General features: G+C 44.5%; 1 protein-coding gene across 1 annotated transcript in view; it reads left to right on the forward strand.

The window, feature by feature from the left end:
- LOC137373406 (uncharacterized) overlaps positions 1–23,758 on the forward strand; it is a 129,945-nt gene that overhangs the window by 91,245 nt on the left and 14,942 nt on the right. Inside the window, 13 exon segments of the mRNA XM_068038223.1 lie at positions 1,474–1,606; positions 3,177–3,304; positions 4,077–5,431; positions 7,555–7,651; positions 8,760–8,893; positions 8,995–9,156; positions 14,831–15,029; positions 15,489–15,537; positions 16,951–17,042; positions 18,021–18,063; positions 20,108–20,240; positions 21,047–21,149; positions 23,287–23,539. Of these exon segments, the coding sequence (XP_067894324.1) occupies positions 1,474–1,606; positions 3,177–3,304; positions 4,077–5,431; positions 7,555–7,651; positions 8,760–8,893; positions 8,995–9,156; positions 14,831–15,029; positions 15,489–15,537; positions 16,951–17,042; positions 18,021–18,063; positions 20,108–20,240; positions 21,047–21,149; positions 23,287–23,539 (2,881 nt within the window).

Here is a 23,758-nt window from a genome sequence, read left to right on the forward strand (position 1 = left end):
TAGCCCCACTCCATCCGTGCTCCTCTCTCTCTCTCTGCCGGTCTCCGACTCTAGGCTTTTGGCACGCTTTATAAACCTCCACATCCCCGCCCTGCTTCTCACTTCCACTCTGTCTGTCTCCGGTTTGCTCCTAGACTGAGAAGATCTCTCCTGTCTGCTACCATCGCTTTCTCACTAGCCTCTGAATCCACTGAAGACACATCAACCCCAAGAGAGAAAAGTCTCCTACAGCAAACAAGGTTTAAGAAAAAACAGGTGAAAACCAACAGTTGCCTCACTGTAATAAGGGACATGGCCTCATAATCTAACCATTGGAACCCTGTTAACATTCTGGTAGATCTGATTTGCTCTGTTTCCAGGGCCAATGTGTATCCTTTGTAAATTGCCATGCCCAGAACTATACACAGTACTCCATGTGTGGTCGAAACAGGACATTGCATAGCCGGAGCAAAACTGCACATCAAAGAACAAAGAACAGTACAGCACAGGAACAGGCCATTCGGCCCTCCAAGCCTGCGCCGATCTTGATGCCTGCCGAAACTAACACCTTCTGCACTTCCGGCGCCCATATCCCTCTATTCCCTTCCTATTCATATATTTGTCAAGATGTCTCTTAAACGTCGCTATCGTATCTGCTCCCACCACCTCCCCTGGCAGCAAGTTCCAGGCACTCACCAACCTCTGTGTAAAGAACTTGCCTCACACATCCCCTCTAAACTTTGCCCCTCGCACCTTAAACCTATGTCCCCTAGTAACTGACTCTTCCACCCTGGGAAAAAGCTTCTGACTATCCACTCTGTCCATGCCGCTCATAACGCCCCTCCACCTCCGTCGTTCCAGTGAAAACAATCCGAATTTTTCCAACCTCTCCTCATAGCTATATATATATAACTGGCATTGTAACAGATTGTACAGCTAGGGTATTTACATTGTATGTCGTAACTCAACAAAATAAAGACTATTTGATCAAAATAAACAGTATAAAAACTCGAAATTCCATCAATAAATATTGACAAAAAATTCCCAAACTTTCCAAGAATCCCGAGTCCAACTCTTGGTGTTATTGCCTCAGGGCATCTTTATCAATGATCACACACTGTGCATTGACACTGCAGCAGCTCCTGCACCTCTTTTAATATTAATTTTTCCGGACGCGCGAACCACCAGGTGGCGCACCAATGGCATCATCGACTGGAACGTCATTGCCTACGACGTCAAAGGCAGCTGCCACTACTAAAAATAGCTAAATTCGACACAAAAAAGCGAAATAAATCAAAATCCCCTCAATGGCCACGAGCGCCGGCTCAATGGCCGCATTCAGTTCCCGTTCAATGGCCGCTGCTCTTCACCGCTCTCTCCCGCACCTGAGTCTCAACCTTGGGGCTCACTGCGCCACTCGTATTGGGATGTCCAATGGCGGGGCTTTTACCCAAGATTCTCCGCGGTTGAGAACGTTCCTTATTCGCAACACAGGAGAGCAGTGCGCCGGCGCAGTGTCGAACAATAGCATGCGCAGTGCCTAATAGTGTTTGGAGCATGCGTAGTGGAACAATTTCTGGAGCATGCGCATTGCGAGTGATGGCGGTGGAAGTTGATTTTGCAGGCGGTAAGTGGTGGCAGGGCTGAGGGAGCTGGCGGGTGGGAGGGGAGGTTTTAGAAATACCTGTTGTAGGCCGCAAGCACTGAATAACAAACTCCCGGTAATCTACAAGCAAAATACTGCAGATGCAGGAAATCTGAAATAAAATCAAAAAGTGCTGGAAATACTCGGCAGGTCTGGGAGCATCTGTGGAGAGAGAAGCAGAGTTAACGTTTCGGGTGAGTGCCCATCAAAACTGGCAAAGGTTAGAAATGTAATAGATTTTAAGCAAATAAAGCAGGGATGGGGCAAAAGAGAACAAAAGGACAGGATCACAGAGAATAACTGACCAGAAGGTCATGGAGCAAAAGCAAACGATATGTTAATAATGTGGTGAAAGACAAAGCGTTAGTGGAGAGCGGGTGTTAAGTAACTGAATAATGAACAGCCCTGGCCAAAAGCACAAACATGAAAAAAAAGAGGGTAGGCACATAGTAAAAAAATGAATGATGAAACAAACTAAAATAAAAAGAAAAAATGGGGGGCCCGTCATGCTCTGAAATTATTGAACTCAACGTTCAGTCCGGCAGGCTGTAGTGTGCCTAATTGGTAAATGAGATGCTGTTCCTCGAGCTTGCGTTGATGTTCACTGGAACACTGCAGCAATCCCAGGACAGAGATGTGGGCATGAGAGCGATGGCAAGCGACAGGAAACTCGGGGTCGTGTTTCCGGACTGAGCGAAGGTGTTCCGCAAAGTGATCGCTCAATCTACGTTTGGTCTCCCCAGTGTAGAGGAGAGTGCAATGAACAGTGATATATGTCCAAGTTAACATCAACTTGTATTTATGTAGTGCCTTTAATGTACTAAAATGTTCCGAGTCTGTTCACAGGAATGTGGCGCAGTGGTTAGCACCGCAGCCTCACAGCTCCAGCGACCCGGGCTCAATTCTGGGTACTGCCTGTGTGGAGTTTGTAAGTTCTCCCTGTGTCTGCGTGGGTTTCCTCCGGGTGCTCCGGTTTCCTCCCACATGCCAAAGACTTGCAGGTTGATAGGTTAATTGGCCATTATAAATTGCCCCTAGTATAGGTAGGTGGTAGGGATATATAGGGACAGGTGGGGATGTGGTAGGAATATGGGATTAGTGTAGGATTAGTATAAATGGGTGGTTGATGGTCGGCATAGACTCGGTGGGCCGAAGGGCCTGTTTCAGTGCTGTATCTCTAAACTAAACATTTGACACTGAGCTACATAAGGAGATATGAGGGCAGATGACCATCAAAGAGGTGGATTTTAAGAAGTGTCTGAAGTACGGAACAGGTAGAGAAGCAGAGAGGATTAGGGAGAGATTTCCAAAGCTTATGGTCTTGGCAGCTGAAGGCCTGGCCGCCAGTGGTGGTGCAATGAAAATCGGAGATGCTCAAGATACCAGAATTAGATGAGTCCTGATCTCCTCCAGCCCTACAACCCTCCGAGAGATTATAGAGATAGTGAGGGCATGCAGGGATTTGAAAACAAGGATGAGAATTTTCAAATCGAGGTTCTTCTTAACTGGGAGTCTGTGTAGGTCAGTGAGCACAGTGGTAATGGGTGAACAGGACTTGTTTCGAGTAACGGCACCGGCAGCAGAGTTTTGGATAATCTCAAGTTTACGGAGGGTAGAATGTGGGAGACCAGCCAGGAGTGTGTTAGAATAGTCAAGTTGAGATGTAACAAATCCATGGATGTAAGTTTCAGAGGCAGATGAGCTGAGGCAGTGGCGAAGTCGGGCGATGTTACTGAGGTGGAAATAGGTGGTCTGAGTGATGGCACGGATATGCAGTCGGAAGCTCATCTCGGGGTCAAATATCACACCAAGGTTATGAAGGGTCTGGTTTTGCCTCAGACAGTTGCCAGCGAGAGAGATGGGGTCGGTGGCTAGGGAGTGGAGTTTGTAGCAGAAACTGAAGACAATGGCTTCAGACTTCCCAGTATTTAATTGGAGGAAATGTCTGTTCATCCACTACCGGATATCAGACAAGTCAGGATGGTGGGGAACTTGGAGGTGATGGTGTTCACATACACCTGTTATCCTGTCCTTCTAGATGATGGAAGTTGAGGGTTTGTCAAAGTTCTGGTTGAATTGTACATAAATAAAATCCCTCTCCCTCGTTCCCTCCTCCTCTCCCTTTTCCTCTCTCTCCTCCCATAGAGGGCAGAGTCTTGTCCAGACTGGCTGCAGGTTCCCTTCCCTGAAGGACATTAGTGAACCAGTTGGGGTTGTACATCAATCCAGCAGCTTTCATGGTCACTTTTTCCTCGTGCTGGTTGCACAAATTACCAGATTCATTAAGCTCCATTTCACAACCTGCCTTTGTGTTTTTGTGGGTTCTCTCTCACATTTTTTCTGTTTTAAATCAATTTCACAGGGTTTTAGAAGGGGAGGAATTGCAGCCGTGAAATGCGAAGCAAACGTCAGATCGGGATCTGAAGGAGTCACCAATTTATTGTAACCTGAGTATCACAGGATTTTGAACATGAAAGGAAAAAGCACCAACCACAGTGGGGAGAAACTGTACACGTGTTCTGTGTGTGGACAAGGTTTCAGCCAATCATCTGGCCTGTCGAAACACAAGCGCAGTCACACTGGGAAGAAACCATGTAAATATGGGGATTGCGGAAAGGGATTGAATTATCCAATGGAGCTGGAAACTCATCCACGTAGTCACAGCCTGGAGAGACCGTTCACCTGCTTAGAGTGTGGGAAAGGATTCACTAAAACATCCGCCCTGCTGACACACGAGAGAGTTCACACTGGGGAGAGGCCGTTCGCTTGCTCAGAGTGTGGGAAGGGATTCACTACTTCATCCAACCTGCTGACACACCAGAGAGTTCACACTGGGGAGCGGCCGTTCAGCTGCTCAGAGTGTGGGAAGGGATTCACGACTTCATCCGCCCTGCTGAGACATCAGCGAGTTCACATTAGAGAGAGACCGTTCAAGTGCTCTCATTGCGTGACTGGGTTCAAGCAACCATCTGATGTCACTGAACACTATTGCACTCACATGGGGGAGAGGCCTTTCATCTGCTCAGAGTGTGGGAAGGGATTCACCACTTCATTCGACTTGCTGACACACCAGCGAGTTCACACTGGGGAGAGGCCGTTCACCTGCTCAGATTGTGGGAAGGGATTCACTCAGTCATCCCACCTTTTGATACACCAACGAGTTCACACTGGGGAGAAGCCATTCATCTGCTCCGAGTGTGGGAAGGGATTCACTAGTTCATCCGGCCTACTGAAACACCAACGAGTTCACACTGATGAGAGACCGTTCAGGTGCTCTCATTGCGGGACTGGGTTCAAGCGAACATCTGACCTTACTGAACACCAGCGCACTCACACTGGGGAGAGGCCGTTCACCTGCTCAAAGTGTGGGAAGGGATTCACTCAGTCATCCAACCTTCTGACACACCAGCGAGTTCACACAGGCGAGAGACCATTCACCTGTTCCGAGTGTGGGAAGGGATTCACTCAGTTATCCCACCTTCTGACACACCAGCGAGTTCACACTGGGGAGAGACCATTCACCTGCTCAGAGTGTGGGAAGGGATTCAGTCGGTTATCCAGCCTTTTGACACACCAGCGAGTTCACAGTGGGGAGAGACCATTCACTTGCTCCAAGTTTGGGAAGGGATTTACCAGTTCATCCGGCCTACTGAAACACCGAGTTGACACTGACGAGAGACTATTCAGGTGTTCTCATTGCGAGGCTGGGTTCAAGCGATCATCGGAACTCACTGAACACCAGCATATTCACACTGGGGAGAGGCCGTTCATCTGCTCCCACTTTCTGACACACCAGCGAGTTCACAAGTAACTCAGGGATGAGAAATTTCCACCACATTGCAGATTTTCTACATTGGAGTTTCTGAAATCCACCATCGACTTCTCCCTTTCCGACCGTGAGCAAAAGACTGGCTTTAAGCAAAAAACGGACTGTCAGATTACTGTCAGTTCTATATATTTTTTAAAGCCGGCCAACCTCAAAGCTGCCCAGAGGTCTTTTTAACTGTTTATAAGTCGTCTTTATTTTTTATAGTCTTTCTCCTTAGTGGAAATGAGCTTCAGCAAGGAAAACAAGTGGGTGAAACTGCATCCTCCTTCACAACTTCAGTGTGTTAGTCTTCTGTAAATGGCCAAAAAGGTGTGTGTCTATATACAGACCAATTCCCAATGTTTGTTTTTACCTTCATGGGATATCTTAGCAGAGACCACCTGAGAACTGACGCAGCTCATTTGACATGGCTTAAAATGAATGGTGCAGGATCAATAGCTGGCAAGTCACTGGTCTGCAGCAAAAACATTGGTCTGTCAATAGGAATTTAAAACTTGCTTCCATTTACACAGCAGTGTGTGTCTGATGTAATTTCTGAAACCCTACACAAACTGGTTACAAGGGTTTTATTTTTGTCCTAAAATCTTAGAATTCTGTGCGTTTGAAGAAAAACTGAAAAAGGATTTTTCAGTGAACATGGACACCTGCAAATAGCTGAAATGTTTTGCATGTTTGCAAGGAAGCTGACTTTGTAAAAGAACAGGAAAGCAGACAGGTTTAAGGAAGCCAGTAAGGGGTTTTGACCTTCAGCGCATCACTTTAAATGACCGGGAAGACCCAATGTCTGGTCATGTGATTGGCTCAGGAAGGTTTTATTTTCAGTTTGGAACTCTTAAAAAGCCAGTGAGTTTGACAAAAAGCAGGCTTTTGAAATTTGGCTTTGACCTGCCTGGAGACAAGAGGAAGACCCAGAAAAAGTGTTGCCTTTGTCTGCAAACGAGGCCTGCATCACTTGAGGAAAAATCTTGCATGTCAGAGGTAGCAGGTTCCTATTGCTTCCTGTCTCTGAAGAATCCTTGCATCAAGTGTATACTGTTGGCTCCTGTGTTTTTAAAAAATCCTGAAATCTGAACAAGTCTTCTATTGCTCGACTGCTTTTAAGACCTAAGCAGATCACTTGCTACACCCCTGCTGAAAGACCTATGTGAAGCCTGCTGCAATTGTATTGCCTTGAACACCTACCTATCAAAGACTGTTCATCAACCTCGCCTGGAGAGATTTCAAGTGGCATCTGACTATTCGACTCTGGGACACCTCACCAAACAGAAGAATTTCCGACCAGAACATGAAAAACTGAATTATTCCATTATTCCTTCTATTCCCATCAAAATTCCTATTTCCCAGTTAACCTTGTTTTTTAACGTATGCATGTGTGCATAAGAGCCAGGGAAATCAGGAGCTTTTTGTGTATAGATTTATTTGATTATTGGTTAAGACTTAGTTTATTTATAAATGGTTAATGTTGTTGTTGTTTAAAGAAACCTGGTTTATTCTGGGGGACAAATAGAGTATGGCTGTTCTTCAGTAGGTGGGAAAATTTATTGATATGCTGTGACCCGTGGAGAAGTGGAACTGAATTAACAGCGTACTCCTCCTGCCTCGGTCATAACAATGTGAATATCCTGCAGTGAACATGAGCTGTATAAACTGAATATGTCCTGTGCTGTGCAGCAATTGAAGTGATCTGGAATTTCCACTTATCAGTTTACTCAGGTGTATGGCTGAATTCCATTCATTGTTCATCTCCACTTTCACTGTCTACTGCCCCAGTCACACTGTAAACCTTGAGTCAGTGTGAAGCTGTCTTTTACACCATAGTGATGCAAGGCAAGGAGTATAACTCTGGCCATCTTTCTTCAATGTGTGGTTTGGCATTGCTTAAGATTATCTGGAAAAGGCTGTCCTGCACCACAAGTGCTGTGCATCGGCTGCAGTGCAACTGTCCTGTGAGATCTCTGCAGTCACTGTAAATGGTCACTGAGCTTCTGAGACTGATGGCACAATACTCTGTACATGTATGAATATGTATATACAGAGTGCTGCCTTTCTCCAAGCCCACACAATAGTTATTATTTTCAGCTCACCTTGCTGTTAAATGCAGCTGTCACTGCACCAATTGTTGCAGTAGAACAGGAGCCAGAGTGTTCATCATTGTTGGGAAATACAGCTGTCCATTGGACCTGCTGCAGTGTCACAGGGTTATTACCAACATTTTTAGCCTGATCTGGGGATGATGCAACAAAACCTGAAACTTGTCACTGTAGAGGTCATCGTCGGCTGTCCCTCGATTTCCAGGTCGCCAATTTCTGCCACAGGTCTTTAGGTGACTGAACAGGCTGATTCTCGACCTGCCGATCTATGGGCATGTGGGGCAGGACTTCCAACAAGGTAGTGGGACCTGGAGTGCAGGATTTGCTTGCTAGAGGTACAACACTCATCTCATTACTTTTCCACTGTCGCTAGCAAGGTCTGGTACAATTTGTACGTTTAGTTTAGTTTAGAGATACAGCACTGAAACAGGCCCTTCGGCCCACCGAGTCTGTGCCGACCATCAACCACCCGTTTACACTAATCCTACACCAATCCCATATTCCTACCACATCCCCACCTGTCCCTATATTTCCCTACCACCTACCTATACTAGGGGCAATTTATAATGACCAATTAACCTATCAACCTGCAAGTCTTTTAGCATGTGGGAGGAAACCGGAGCACCCGGAGGAAACCCACGCAGACACAGGGAGAACTTGCAAACTCCACACAGGCAGGAGCTGTGAGGCTGCGGTGCTAACCACTGTGCCGCCCATACGTTGCATAATATTTGGACCCTTTGAAGAGCATAACCACGTTTTTATTTAGTTTTCATTAAGATTATGATGAGATCTGTGCTGCAAACACTATTATTTTAGTTTAAAATTTTATAATAGGACTAATTCTTCTAAATTATAAAATGTACCATGAGTCATGATATTTAATGTTATGTGAGTGCTTCTATTTTACTTTGCAACATATGCTTTAAGAGCTGGTATTTGAATTGTGAACTGAATCATCTGGAATTTTTGGAGAGAATGTTAAAATTTGTGGGTTTGGACTGAGTGAAATGTACACAGACTGCAAGGCACCTGTGTCCAAACTACTCAATGACAGGTCAAGATTTACAACTGTCATGTGACTTGACTGCTGAAAGTTAGTTTCACTTTTGGATTGTGAAAAGTAGTTGCTGTTAGACCTGCCAGAAAGATAGCCAAAATCTCTCTCTTGAAAAATAATTCCTGCATTAAGTGTAATTCCCATTTCCTCATGAAGTTGAAGGAGTTGCAACTCAATTGTGTGGGAGCTAAACTCTTGTTGCTGTGTTTGCCCGGAGAGAAGAAACCCTGCATTTTAAATGTGGCAGCTTCCTATTGCCTCCTGTCTTTGAAGAATCCCTGCATCAAGCTGTACTGTTGCCTCCTGTGTTTTAAGAAGCCCTGAATTTGCATCTTTAAAAAAGCAGCAGTCTTTTGCATTGAATATAACTGACACCTGCTGCTGCACCCAGATGGAAGACCTTATGTGAAGCCTTCTACTGTAGAGTTTTTGAATTCCTACCCATCACAGACTGTTCATCAACCTCACCTGGAAAACACTTCAAGTGGCATCCAAATATTCGACTTTGGGACACCTCGTCAAACCAAAGATCTTTCTTCCAGATCATGGCAGTGTAAGTTTTTATTTTTTTAAATTCCTTTCAAACAGCTGTATAAAAAAATCCCTTTTATCCCAGTTTTGGGACATATGAGGGCTAGGGAAAAATAAGGAGCTGTAATATCTCAATTTATATATAGATTTACTTCATTATTGGTTAAGAATAGGTTTTTATAATAAACAGTTACATTTTGTTGATTAAACCTGGTTGGTGTGCTTTATTCTTGGGACAAAGAGAGTATCTAATTGGCTGTTTCAATGAGTGGGAAAATTTATTGATATGCTGTGACCTGTGGAGAAGTAGGACTGAATTAACAGTGCACCCCTCCCGCCTCAGTGGTAACATTAAAAACAAATGTTCTATCTATACAGGCACGACATTTGTGAAAGTTAATAAGTTTATTTTCCTCTTTTGTGCTTGGAGGTAAATTATTGTCTAAAAGAAAATTGGGTCGGGTGTATCACCTGATCTCAACAGATTGTATGTGATATTCCTGTCCATTTAAGTTAATGGACAATAAATTGGTCAGGCTGCCGAACTGACATACAATCCTCCCTACCTGGATTTGCTTTCTGCTTTGTTCAGGTGATTGTGTAGGTCATAGCACAAAATAAGAAAAATTACCCCACTTATGTTCAAGTTTCTGGATTGTCAATGTCTCATAAATGTTTACCTTTTATTAATTTATATACCTACTGATTTGTGCACATCACTTAACAAGGTACCAGAATGTGCCACCTGGTATGCTTATAAATATTGCTGTCCATTAAAGTTAACACAAAAAAACCCAGAACTTCTTATACATGAGTAATCAATAAATAGGCAGAAGCAGGATACGGAGAATGTGAAGCTCTGTAAAAGCAATCAGCTAAGTGTCATGAAATTGTATTCCGAGTGCAGTGCAATTTTATTCATTACATACGCAAAATTGTATGAAATTGCCATTACTGAACCAGTTTGCTTTAATAACAGTGCTATAATTACATGATTCTTTGTCTTTAAAAAAAATCAGACTTTTTTAGCCTTCAGCCATGAATGTTCAGGCCTTTTGGTCTTTGGTCACTCTCACCCCTGCGTTTGTTACTTGTTTTGTGAAATACTCTCCCTATTAGTGCTCACCTGCTGGATAACTCTGATTACATTTATATATGTTTATACATGTTTATAAAGTGTCTGTGAGCCCAGATTTAACTAAGTTCTGATTTGTAACCAATAAATGCTGTTTAGGTAAAAGCAAAATACTGCGGATGCTGGAAATCTGAAATAAAAACAAGAAATGCTGGAAATACACAGCAGGTCTGGCAGCATCTGTGGAGAGAGAAGCAGAGTTAACGTTTCAGGGCAGTGACCCTTCTTCATAAATGATGTTTCAGGCATGACTTCTCGTCTTGGTGATTTGTCAAGAAAGATTTAATTCACTCAGCAGCTGGAGAGGAACCAGACTGAGGTTTAATGAACATAAAAAATAGGAGCTGGAGGAGGCCATTTGGTCCTTCGAGACTCCTCTGCCATTCACCAAGATCATGGCTGGTCTTCTACCTCAACACAATTCCCGCAATATCCCCATATCCCTTAATTCTCTTAGTCGCCAAAAATCTATCAATCTCTGTCTTAAATACGCTCAACAACTGAGCATCCACAGCTCCCTGGAGTAGACAATTCCAAAGATTCACAACTCCTTCAGTGAAGAAATTTCTCCTCATCTCAGTTCTAAATGGCCGACCCCTTATCCTGAGACTGTGACCTGGTGTTCCAGATTCCCCAGCCGGGGGAACCATTTTCTCAGCATCTACCCTGCCAAGTCCCTTCAGAATTTATGTTTCAGTTAGATCACCTCTCATTCTTCTAAACTCCAGGGAATATATGTATAGGCTACTCAATCTCCTCATTGGAGGAGAAGGATCATAGTGGGAATGCTGTAGCATAGCGGTTATGTCACAACTAGTAATCCAGAGGCCCAACTAATGATGCAGAGACATGAATTCAAATCCCACCACAGCAGTTTCGGGACTTAAACTCAATCAGTTAAATAAATGGGGGATAAAAAAAAACTAGTATCAGTAATGGTGAACATGAAACTGCCAGATTGTCCTAAAAACTCACCTGGTTTGCAAATTTCCTTTAGGGAAAGAATTCTGCTGTCCTTACCGATCTGGCTTATATGTGACTTCTGGCCTATATATGACTCCAGACCCACAGAAATGAGGTTGACTTAACTGCCCTATGAAACAGCCTAGCAAGCCATTCAGTTATATTCAAGGAGGTGGCTCACCACCACCACCTTCTCGAGGGCAATTAGGAATGAACAATGAATGCTGGCCTTTCCAGCAACACCCACATTCCATGAACAACTAGAACAATTTTCTCATAGAAACATAGAAAAAAGGAGCAGGAGTAGGCCATTCAGCCCTTTGAGCCTGCTCCACCATTCATTATGATCATGGCTGATCATCCAACTCAGTAGCCTGTTCCCGCTTTCACCCCATATTCTTTGATTCCTTTAAACCCAAGAGCTATATCTAACTCCTTCTTGAAAACATACAATGTTTTGGCTTCAACTGCTTTCTGTGGTAGTGAATTCCACAGGCTCACCATTCCCTGGGTGAAGAAATTTCTCCTCATCTCAGTCCTGAAAGGTTTACCCCGTATCCTTAGATTATGACCCCTGCTTCTGGACTCTCCCACCATCGGGAACATCCTTTCTGCATCTAGCCTGTCAAATCCTGTTAGAATTTTATAGGTTTCTATGAGATCCCCCCTCACTCTTCTGAACTCCAGCGAATATAATCCTAACCGACTCAATCTCTCCTCATACGTCATTCCCGCCATCCCAGGAATCAGTCTAGTAAACCTTCGCTACACTCCCTCTATAGCAAAAACATCCTTCCTCAGATAAGGAGACCAAAACTGCACACAATATTCCAGATGTGGCCTCACCAAGGCCATGTATAATTGCAGCAAGACATCCCTGCTCCTGTACTCGAATCTTCTCTCTTTGAAGGCCAACATACCATTTGCCTTTTTTACCACCTGTTGCACCTGCATGCTTACCTTCTGTGACTAGTGTATGAGAACACCCAGGTCTCGCTGCATATTCCCCTCTCTCAGTTTATCGCCTTTCAGATAATAATCTGCCTTCCTGTTTTTGCTACCAAAGTGGATAACTTCACATTTATCCACATTATACTGCATCTGCCATGCATTTGCCCACTTACTCAATTGTCTAAATCACCCTGAAGCCTCTCTGCATCCTCCTCACAACTCACCCTCCCACCCAGTTTTGTGTCATCTGCAAATTTGGGATATTACATTTAGTTCCCTCATCTAAATCATTAATATATATTGTGAATAGCTGGGGTCCTAGCACCGATCCCTGCGGTACCCCACTAGACACTGCCTGCCATTCGGAGGAAGACCCATTTATCCCTACCCTATGTTTCCTGTCTGCCAACCAATTTTCTATCCATTAGCAATACACTACCCCCAATCCCATGCGCTTTAATTTTACACGCTAATCTCTTATGTGGGACTTTGTCGAAAGCCTTCTGAAAGTCCAAATAAACCACATCCACTGGCTCCCCATCATCAACTCCACTGGTTACATCCTCGAAGAATTCTAGTCGATTTGTCAAGCATGATTTCCCTTTCGTAAATCCATGCTGACTCTGCCCAATTCTACCACTGTTCTCCAAGTGCCCATCCCAGGAATCAGACTAATGAATGTTTGTTGCATTCCCTCAAGGGCAAGTATCTCCCTCCTTATGTAAGGAGACCAAAACTGCACACAGTACTCCAGGTGGGGCCTCACCAATGTCCTGTATAATTGTCGTCAGACTGCTTTACTCAATCCATTTGTAACAAAAACTAACATACCATTTGCCTTCCTAATTGCTTGCTGTACCTGCAGTGATGTGATTCATGCACGAGGACGCCAGGTCCCTCTCAATGCAAACATTTCTCAGTCCCTCACTATTCATAAAATACTGATTTTAAAATTTTTTCCTATCTAAGTGGATGACTTCAAACTTCACCGCATTGTATTCCATCTGCCACATTCTCTCCCACTCACCCAACACGTTTATATCCCTCTGCAGCCTCTTTGTGTCCTCCTCACTGTTTACTTTCCCACCTGACTCTGTATCATCAGTAAACCTGGATACATTACACTCAGTCCCCTGTTCCAGACAGGTAGGAAATGGGGTGGCTGGCTTCCACTTTTCACCTCCCAACTGACCACAGATAGTGTTTTTGTTAAACTAGTGTTTCAGCCCGAGTGTTATAAGGGACAAATAAACAGACCAATGGCTGGTTTTCTCATAGTTTTAAAGAAAGAAAGATAACTATTTTTCCATAAAAAACTGAAATGTTTGCAACCTTCACCCACTCACACATTCACACACACAAACACATATCAGGATAGATAGATAGAAAAGAAAAGGTAAGATGCACTTAAAGTTCCAAGTGATCTCAGAGTTTTCGGGTTTGCAGACATCGGAAGGAAAATCTTTTCAAAGGTACAGGCCTGGATGTTTGTCGTCTTGAACTTGCTGAAGTGTTGTAGTTCTGGTTTACTTCTGCTGGTGGGGAATTCAAAGTCACCTTGCAATTTCTCTCTGCGTCAGTTGTTCAAAGATGGCTTGAAATTGTTTTTGCAGGCCTTTGCTGGTCGGCTGACAGCTTCTCTGGCTGGATGTATGACCTTCTCTCTCTATAAGAAAAAAGTCTTAGCTTGGTTTTGATCATGTGACCAAAGAATGCTCTCCTCTGCAGGGTTTATACAATGTGTTTGAATCCTGTACCATTGTTATAAATGGAGTTTGAAGATGGCTCATCATGAAACCGTGGTGTTAGGTCACACCTATTTTGACTTCTGAATCTGCAGTCTCCCTCTCTGTCAGGGTCTTTGATAACACAATTGCCACTTTGCTTTGAATTGCCTGTTTCCCATTTTAATGTCTTCCCAAGGCTGGACCAGATGTGATAATGGGTTTTGATCTCCAGCAACCCAGACGTACTTTGTATTACAGGAGTGGAGTCACCTGACCATTATACAATCTTTTTTTAAATTCATTTATGGGATGGGGGCATCGCTGGCTAGGCCAGCATTTATTGCCCATCCCTAATTATCCTTGAGAAGGTGGTGGTGAGCTGCCTTCTTGAACCACTGCAGTTCATGTGCGGTAGGTACACCACAGTGCTGTTAGGAACTGAGTTCCAGGATTTTGATCCAGTGACAATGAAAGAATGACGATATAGTTCCAAGGCAGGATGATCTATGGCTTGGATGGGAACTTGCAGGTGGTGGTGTTCCCATGCATTTGCTGCCCTTGTCCTTCTAGGTGACAAAGGTCACGGGTTTGGAAGGTGCTGTCTAAGGAGCCTTGGTGAGTTGCTGCAGTGCATCTTGTAGATGGTACGTACAGCTGCCACTGTGTCGGTGGTGGAGGAAGTGAATGTTTGTGAATGGGGTGCCAATCAAGCGGGCTGCTTTGTCCTGGATGGTGTCGAGCCTCTTGGGTGTTGTTGGAGCTGCACCCATTAAGACAAGTGGAGAGTATTCCATCATACTCCTGACTTGTGCCTTGTAGATGGTGGACAGGCTTTGTGGAGTCAGGAGGTGAGTTACCGCAGGTTTCCTAGCGTGATGCCCGTTCTTTGGTGCATTTCACCAAGTTTTTCTGTATTTTAGTTACTTCACATGTAACAAGTCCACACCTGCACTCTTACACCAATATCCCAATATCATGCTACACATTCCTACATTCCGGGACAACGGTGGACCTGTGGGAAGAACACGGAGCGGGGGACTGGTAAATACAGCCCGAGGATCGCAGCCTGCAGCATTTACCTTCCGGGAGAGCAGCGGAGAGGAATCCAGGCACGCTGGAGTTTGTAAACAGTGAACAGTGATATCACAGGAAAGGTGCAAGTTTCTGTTAGGGAGTATCTGTAAATAGCTGGGTTAGGACACTACTGTTAGGATGCGTTTGTAAATAGCTGGGTTATAGCAGCTCAACAACTGGCAAACTAAAAAAAAAGTTTTTAAAAATTAAGTATTAATAATGAACAAGTATTTTTTTTTGAGTAGGATTAATTTTAACTAGCGAACTGTATTGTTCTTTAGTAGCAGCTATCAGTACTAGTAAGGTTTTATTGATAATTCCAAGGCGTTGTAGTATTGGTAAGTTTTTTTTAACAGTAGCAAAGAGTCAACTAATAAATAAAGAAATAGCAGGGGTGCTTCAACCTCGAAAGTGCACCTCCTGTGCTGTGCGGGAGCTTCAGGATGCTTCCCGTATTTTGGAGAACCATTTGTGCCACAAGTGTTGTCAATTGCGGCAACTTAGGCTCCGGTTTTGGAACTTGAGCAGCAGCTGGCGACACTGCAGTGCATTCGTGAGGATGAGAGCTAAGTGGATAGCATGTTATAGATGTGGTCACCCCACAGCTTAAGAATATGCAGGGAGAGAGGGACTGGGTGACCACCAGGCAGTCAAAAAGAATCAGGCAGGTAGTGCAGGAGACCCCAGAGTGCACCTCAATCTCCAACAGGTATTCAGTTCTGAATACAGAGGAAAGTGATGCTTCACCTGTGGAGTGCAGTCAGTGCCACGTCCATGGCTCAGCTGCACAGGGGAATACAGGGAAGACGGGAAAAGCCACAGTGCTAGATGATTCAATAGTCCGGGGAACAGACAGGTGTTTCTTTGGCTGCAAACGTGAATCCAGGATGGTTAAGTTATTTATTTTGTTATTTAGATATCTGTTATCTGTTTTTTTGATATCTGTTTTTGCTGTTCTGATATCTGCTCTTGTTTTTCTACCATTTTGTCATCCCTTTCTAAGATGGTCTTGTTATCTCTCTGCACACAGTACAAGGTTGCAACGCAATTAAACTCATCACTTTATCTAATTTCCATTTATTAGCCTTAGCCTATTCTGAAATGAATTTGACTGTATTCTCAAGAGATGTTTTTGGGTCTGTAGCCAGACACCCCAATAATAACACTTTTTTCCTAACCTTACATTATACTTTGTCCAAAGATCCTCTTCAGGCATCTTGGTGTGCTTAGACAGACACTAGCAATTGTTTTTGCAAAAAAAATGAAGACAAAACCCCTGATGTCTGCTGCCTTATGCTCAACAATACCTTATTTCAGTTGTTAGTCAGTGTCCCATCTCTGGCGTGCCAATTAAAGGTTTCCTGCTATTTTCAGGATTCAATTTAATCCAAACAGGGTGACGTGTCCATGACTACAACAAGCCACCATGGGTTGGTTATAAGTGTAGCAGATTTATTAAGTAGTTTATATTCAGTGCAAAGAAGTAATACTCAACAAAGACACTAGTTAGTCTGTTCCTCAGAACCTTGGCAGTAGCCCTCCAAGTGACTGTGGCATAGACTCTCTTTCGCTTGCTGTGTCCTGTTGACTGAAGATTCTCTTCTTTATTCCTATGAATTTTTCCTGTGGCTTCTTATGTTCAATAACTGCTCTTTTAAATGCTTTTTGGGCATCAGACCACTTTGTAATTTCTCCGATGGTTGGTCCAGGTCATGTGATGTCAGTTACTACCCTACTCTAATTGGGGCTTAATTGATAAAACATTTTGCCAATAATTGTGATAAAAACCAATGAAGAGTTCTATTCATTACGGTTGTTATCTCCTTGGACAGTATGAATTTGTACAGAAATTGATTCTTTTTTAGCAAAGTTAATGAATGTGTTCAGTGTCACAATAGTTTTTCTGCTGACTTTGTGTCACAGTGACTTAAAGTCCTATTGATACTGTATTTCTTACAAGCTTAAGATTTAGTTATTAACCTGAATACTTTTAAAGTGGCCACTGCTGGGACTGCAGCCCAGCCGACCGAGGAGGATACCAAGGAGCCGGGACTGAAGGTAAATTTGGGTTGCCTCATCAGAGGAATCGGTCGTGCCCTGGTGAGGCTAGGGTGGTCGTTTGGGGGGCGTCTTGGATCCCGGGGTTGGGTTGGGAGGCGGGGGTGGCCATCAATTGGGCTCCCTGTGCCCGATTGCCAGGCCCCCCCCCCCCACCACCGGGGTGTGGAAAGGCCGGCAGCTATAGCTGGGTGGCCTTTTACGTCCCTGGCACACCTGCTTGCCACGGGTAAAATACGTTAAATGTCCACTTAAGGGTCTTGATTGGCCTCGGGCGGGCGGGCCGCGTCTCACCCCGCGCCCCCCCCATCGGACCTCCGTAAACTTGGTCGGAGGCGGAATCAGGGCGGTTAGGCCTTCCGGAGCCTGCCATTCAATTTTATGCCGCCACTACCATCCGACCCGCTGGGGCGGCGTAAAATTCCGGCCACTGAAGCAGTCGGTGTAGAAATGCAGCAAAACCTGGACAATATCCAGGCTTGGGCTGATAAGTGGCAAGTAACATTCGAACCACACAAGTGCCAGGCAATGACCATCTCCAACAAGAGAGAATCTAACCATCTCCCCTTGACAATCAATGGCATTACCATCGCTGAATCCCCCACTATCAACATCCTAGGGGTTACCATTGACCAGAAACTGAACTGGAGTAGCCATATAAATACCATGGCTACAAGAGCAGGTCAGAGGCTAAGAATCCTGCGGCAAGTAACTCACCTCCCGACTCCCCAAAGCCTGTCCACAAGGCACAAGTCAGGAGTGCGACGGATTACTGCCCAGGTGCCTGGATAAGTGTAGCTCCAACAATACTCAAGAAGCCTGACACTACCAAAGACAAAGCAGCCCGCTTGATTGATACCCCACCATCTTACATGAGACTATTTTAAATGGGTTTATGCCTGCCTTAAAAAGGTAGACTTGGGACTATCACACAAACATGTTAAACTTTTGTAATATAATTACCGCTGTCATTTTCAGACTGGAAACTTAAACCTGCCGTTTCACTTTCAGTCTGGAACAGGTCAGTTTTACATCAATCACTGATTTGACAGCACGTATTTATCATTGTTCTTCCTGACTTTAATCACAGCTGTGAAGCAGACTTTTGTTCAGTGCCCAGGAGCTCTGAACCATGGAAGAGAGTGATTGGGACACATTTCTAAAAGGCCTCAGGATTAACCCACATGGAGACTTTGCTGTCAGTGAAGACAGCCGAGAAGAACAAAGTGCCGCTGGTCCCTCTCAATGTGATCCTGAAGGATTGTGTCCTGGCTGAAGTTCTGTTCCTGCCATACGATCCTCCCCCCAGATTGTCCTTTCTGAGCTCCAGCTGGGTGATGCTAGACAGTCAGTTGGGAAAGCTGGGGAATCAACCCTGGTTCAATGAAAAGTTCAGGCGGGCATGCCAGGAGCAGCACCAGGCATACCTCAAAATGAGGTGTCAACCTGGTGAAGCTACAACACAGGACTACTTGCATGCAAACAGCATAAGCAGCATGCGATAGACAGAGCTAAGTGATCCCATAACCAACGGATCAGATCTAAGCTCTGCAGTCCTGCCACATCCAGCCGTGAATGGTGGTGGACAATTAAACAACTAACTGGAGGAGGTGGCTCCACAAATATCCCCATCCTCAGTGATGGGGGTGCCCAGCACATCAGTGTGAAAGATAAGGCTGAAGCATTCGCAACAATCTTCAGCCAGAAGTGTCATCTCGCTATCAAGAAATGACTGACGGTGTAAGTAGGTTTGGGTATCTGGATTTTAGCTTAACTTGAGCATTTTCACACTGTATTCTCTGTAATAACTTAACAAGGTTAGTACTAACATGTGAGCAAAGAAGTCATTTTTGTTTCTAGTATCAGCAACTGTAGTAATCAAATTAATGTATTAAGTAGTAACCTGTCGAGAAACAATGATTACAATGGACCTTGATTGAGTTATAATTAATGAATTAAGAATCATTCTAGAAAGAATGGGCTGTAATTTAAAAGTACGGTAGCGCTGCTGACACTAAGAGCTGCCGGCCCACTGATTGGCCGGCAGCCACTGAAGCGGGACCTCCTCCCTCAAGTGGGTGGAAGTCCCACCTCGGGCCAATTAAAGCCTGGGATCCGTAAAATACAGGACGGATCCCCAGGCTGGGCGGAAGCAGGTTCGGCACTGACATTTACGTTGGAGTCTGGCTCCTGTCCGCCCAGCGTAAAATTCCGGCCAGTATCTGAGGAATCGCGAATGGTGCTGAACATTGTGCAATCAGCAGCGAACATCCCCACTTCTGACCTTATGATTGAAGGAAGGTCATTGATGAAGCAGCTGAAGATGTTTGGGCCCAGGACACTACCCTGAGGAACTCCTGCAGTGATGTCCTGGATCTCAGATGATTGACTTCCAACAACCACAACCATCTTCCTTTGCGCTAGGTATGAATCCAACCAGCGGAGAGTTTTCCCCCTGATTCCCATTGACTCCAGTTTGGCTAGGAATCTTAGATGCCATACTCGGTCAAATGCAGCCTTGATGTTAAGGGCAGTCACTCTCACCTCACCTCTTGAGTTCAGCTCTTTTGTTCATGTTTGAACCAAGGCTGTAATGAGGTCAGGAGCTGAGCAGGTTATTACTAAGCAAGTGCCACTTGATAGCATTGTCAATGACGCCTTCCATCACTTTACTGATGATTGAGAGTAGATTAATGGGGTAGTAATTGACCGGGTTGGACTTGTCCTGCTTTTTGTGTACACGACATACCTGGGCAATTTTCCACATTGCTGCGTGGATACCAGAGTTGTAGCTGTACTGGAACAGCTTGGCTAGGGGTGTGGCAAATTCTGGAGCACAGGTCTTCAGTACTATTGCCAGAATATTGTCAGGGACCATAGCCTTTGCAGTATCCAGTACCTTCAGTCGTTTCTTTATATCACGTGGAGTGAATCAAATTGGCTGAAGTCTGGCATCTGTGATGCTGAGGACTTCAGGAGGAGGCCAAGATGGATCATCAACTCAGTACTTCTGGCTGAGGATTGTTGCAAATGTTTCAGCCTTACCTTTTGCACTTATGTGCTAGGCTCCCCCATCATTGAGGATGGGGATACTGTGGCACCTCCTCCTCTCGTTAATTATTTACTGGTCCACCACCATTTGTTAGCATTTGTAAAAATGTCTTCAGATTGCAAGCTGAGTGTGGAGATTCGAGTTTGGTGAGTGAGGATTTTAAATATTGTTACCTTATAAATGTTTGTCTGCAATTAGCATTTAACTGGGATTTACCCTCTAGATAAAGTAGGGTTAAGAAAGTAAAGTAAGTTTCTTACAGTCTTAGGCAGGGATTAACAGGCTGTACTGCAGAGTAGCTGATTAGTTAAGCAGCTGACCAGTCAAATCTGGTTGTTGCAGTTTCAGCTTCGAAAGGCATAAATACAGAGGTCTGGGTGCAGATTGCAAGCTGAGTGGAGATGTTGTTATCTTTATAAAAGTCTGGACTGTAGTTATAGCATTTAACTGGGATTTACCCTCTAGATAAAAGTGGGTTAAGAAAGTAAAGTAGGGTTAAGAAAGTAAAGTAAGTTTCTTACAGTCTTAGGCAGGGATCAACAGGCTCTACTGCATAGTAGCTGATTAGTTAAGCAGCTGATCAGTCAAATCTGGTCGCTGCAGTTTTAGCTTCAAAAGGTATAAATACAGAGGCCTGGGTGCAGCCTGCAGAGTGCAGATTGTAAGCTGAGTGTGGAGACTCGAATTTGGTGAGTGGTGAGTTTGGTGAAAGGGGTAGGAGGTGCTCCATTTTTCTACCTTTTTTTCCACTGTTTTAACCCTTCGGTATTTGGTTCTTGCTTCGATGCAGTGGAAAGAGTTGGTTGGTGAGTAACTGGTAAGCTATTCTACTTATAATAAATAGTCTGTAAATTTAAGATATGGCAGGGCAGCTCTGCCGAGTGGAATGTACAGCCTGGGGCATGTGGGAAGTCATGGATGCACTATGTTTCCTAGACAAACATATCTGCAGGAAGTGTCACCGGCTGCAGAAGCGGCGGCTGGAGTCACAGTTGTGCATCCACAAGGCGGAGGTCGACATAGATAGCATGTTTAGGGAGGTGGTTACACCGCAGGTTAGGAGCATGCAGGCAGATAGGGAATGGGTAACTGCCAGGCAGTCTAAGAGAACCAGGCAGGAAGTGCAGGAGTCCCCTGATAGGATTTCACTCGCTAATCATTTTTCCATTTTGGATACTGGTGAGGGTAATGGTTTCATGGAGGAGTGCAGTCAGAGCCAAGTTTGTGGTACCAGGGGTGGCTCAGCTGCAAAGGAGAGGAGGAAGCAGAGTCGAAGAGCAGTAGTGATAGGGGATTCGTTAGTTATGGAAACAGAGAGGCGTTTCTGTGATAGTATACATGACTCCAGGATGGTGTGTTGCCTCTCTGGTGCTAGGGTCAAGGATGTCACGCAGTGGCTGAAGGACATTCTTCTGGGGGAGGGTGAACAGCCAGAGGTCATGGGCCCACATTGGTACCAATGACAGAGGTAAGAAGGGGGATGAGGTCCTGAACCAAATTTTAGGGAGCTAGGAAGGAAATTAAAAAGCAGGATCTAAAAGCACCAATCTCAGAATTACTCCCAGTCCCATGTGCAAGTGAGCATGAGAATAGGAGAATTGAGCGATTGAACATGCGGCTGGAGAACTGATGTAGGAGGGAGGGCATCAGACTTCTGAGACATTGGGACTGGTTCTGGGGTATGTGGGACCTGTACAAGATGGACGGGTTGCATCTTAGCAGGACTGGGATGAATATCCTTGCAGGGAGATTTGCTAGTGCTATTGGGGAGGGTTTAAACTAAATTGTCAGGGGAGTGGGAACATGAGAGGGAGCTCAGATTGGAGGCAAGCAAAACTAGTAACTTGCTCCTGGTTCCCACATCTCTGACAAGTATCAGAGAGGAATACCAAAGAGCACAGAATACTGGGGGAGATAGATAGCACAAGAGCAGGGAATAGTACATTATTAGGTGGGGTCAGAGTAAGGAGAAAGTAATAAAATCTGAATCAGGGTTAATGTGCATGTATGTGAATGCACGGAGTGTGATTAATAAGACTGGTGAGGTCCAGGTGCAGATTGCCATGTGGAAATATGATGTTGTGGCTGTAACAGAAACCTGGCTCAAAGAAGGGCAGGACTGGGTGTTAAATATTCCTGGATACAAGGTGTTCAGGAAAGATAGGGAAGGGAAAAAAGTGGGAGGGTGGCAGTATTGATTAAGGAGAACATTGCAGTGCTGGAGAAAAAGGATGTCCCAGAGGGGTCGAGGACAGAATCAATTTGGCTAGAGCTAAGTAACAAAAAAGGTGCAGTTACATTGCTCGGTGTTGTCTATAGGCCACCAGCTAGTGGGAAGGACATGGAGGAACAAATTTGCAAGGAAATTACAGAGAGGTGCAAAAATTATAGGGTAGTTATAATGGGAGACTTTAATTATCCAAACATAGACCGGGATAATAGTAAGGTAAAGGGCAGTGAGGGGCAAGAGTTCCTAGAGTGTGTTCAGGAAAATTTTCTACAACAGAATGTTGCTAATCCAACAAGAAAGGAGGCACTGCTAGACCTGGTTCTTGGGAATGAGGTGGGCCAAGTGGATCAAGTATCTGTAGGAGAGCATTTAGGGGAGAGTGATCATTGTATCATAAGGTTTAGGCTGACTACAGAAAAGGACAAAGAGCAATCCAGGGTAAGAATAATGAACTAGGGAAGGCCAACTTCAATGGGGTAAGAATGGAGCTGGGGCAAATAAATTGGAGTCAAAAGTTGGCAGGAAAAATAGTAGATGAACAATGGGCTACCTTCAAAGAAGAGATAGTTCGGGCACAGTCAAGGTATCTTCCCTCGAAGGGGAAAGGTAGGGCAAACAAATTCAGAGCTCCCTGGATGACAAAAGAGGTAGAGATTAAGATAAAGAAGAAAAACTGTGCTTATGACAGATGCCAGGAAGAAAATACTATTGAGAATCAGGCTGAATATAGAAGATCTAGAGGGGAAGTGAAAAAGCAAATAAGAGAAGCAAAGAGAAAGCATGAAAAGAGACTGGCAGCTAGCATTGAAGGAAATACCAAAGTTTTCCATAGGCATCTAAATAGTAAAAGGGTGGTAAAAGGAGGAGTGGGGCTGATTAGGGACCAGAAAGGGGATTTACACATGGAGGCAGAGGGCATAGCTGAGGTATTAAATGAATACTTTGCTTCTGTCTTTACCAAGGAAGAACATGCAACCGAGGCAATGGTGAAAGAGGAGGTAAGTCAGACACTAGAGGGGTTTAAAATTGTGAAAGAGAAAGTATTAGATGGGCTGCCTGTATCTGAAGTGGATAAAGCACGAGGACCAGATGAGATGCATCCATGGATACTGAGGGAAGTGAGGGTGGAAATCGTAGAGGCACTGGCCATGATTTATCAGTCTTCCATAGAATCGGGGATGGGGCCAGAGGACAGAGCACAGCAACTACAGGCCAGTCAGTTTAACTTCGGTGGTGGAAAAACTTCGAGAAAAAATAATTCCGGACAAAATCAGTAGTGACATGGACAAATGCGAGTTAATTAAGGAAAGCCAACATGGATTTCTTAAGGGAAAATCACGTTTAACTAACTTGAAGTTTTTTTGAGGAACTAACAGAGAGGGTTGATGAGGGCAATGCTGTTGATGTGATGGACATGGACTTTCAAAAGGCATT

Source organism: Heterodontus francisci, chromosome 9, assembly GCF_036365525.1.
Source record: "Heterodontus francisci isolate sHetFra1 chromosome 9, sHetFra1.hap1, whole genome shotgun sequence".
NCBI lineage: Eukaryota > Metazoa > Chordata > Chondrichthyes > Heterodontiformes > Heterodontidae > Heterodontus > Heterodontus francisci.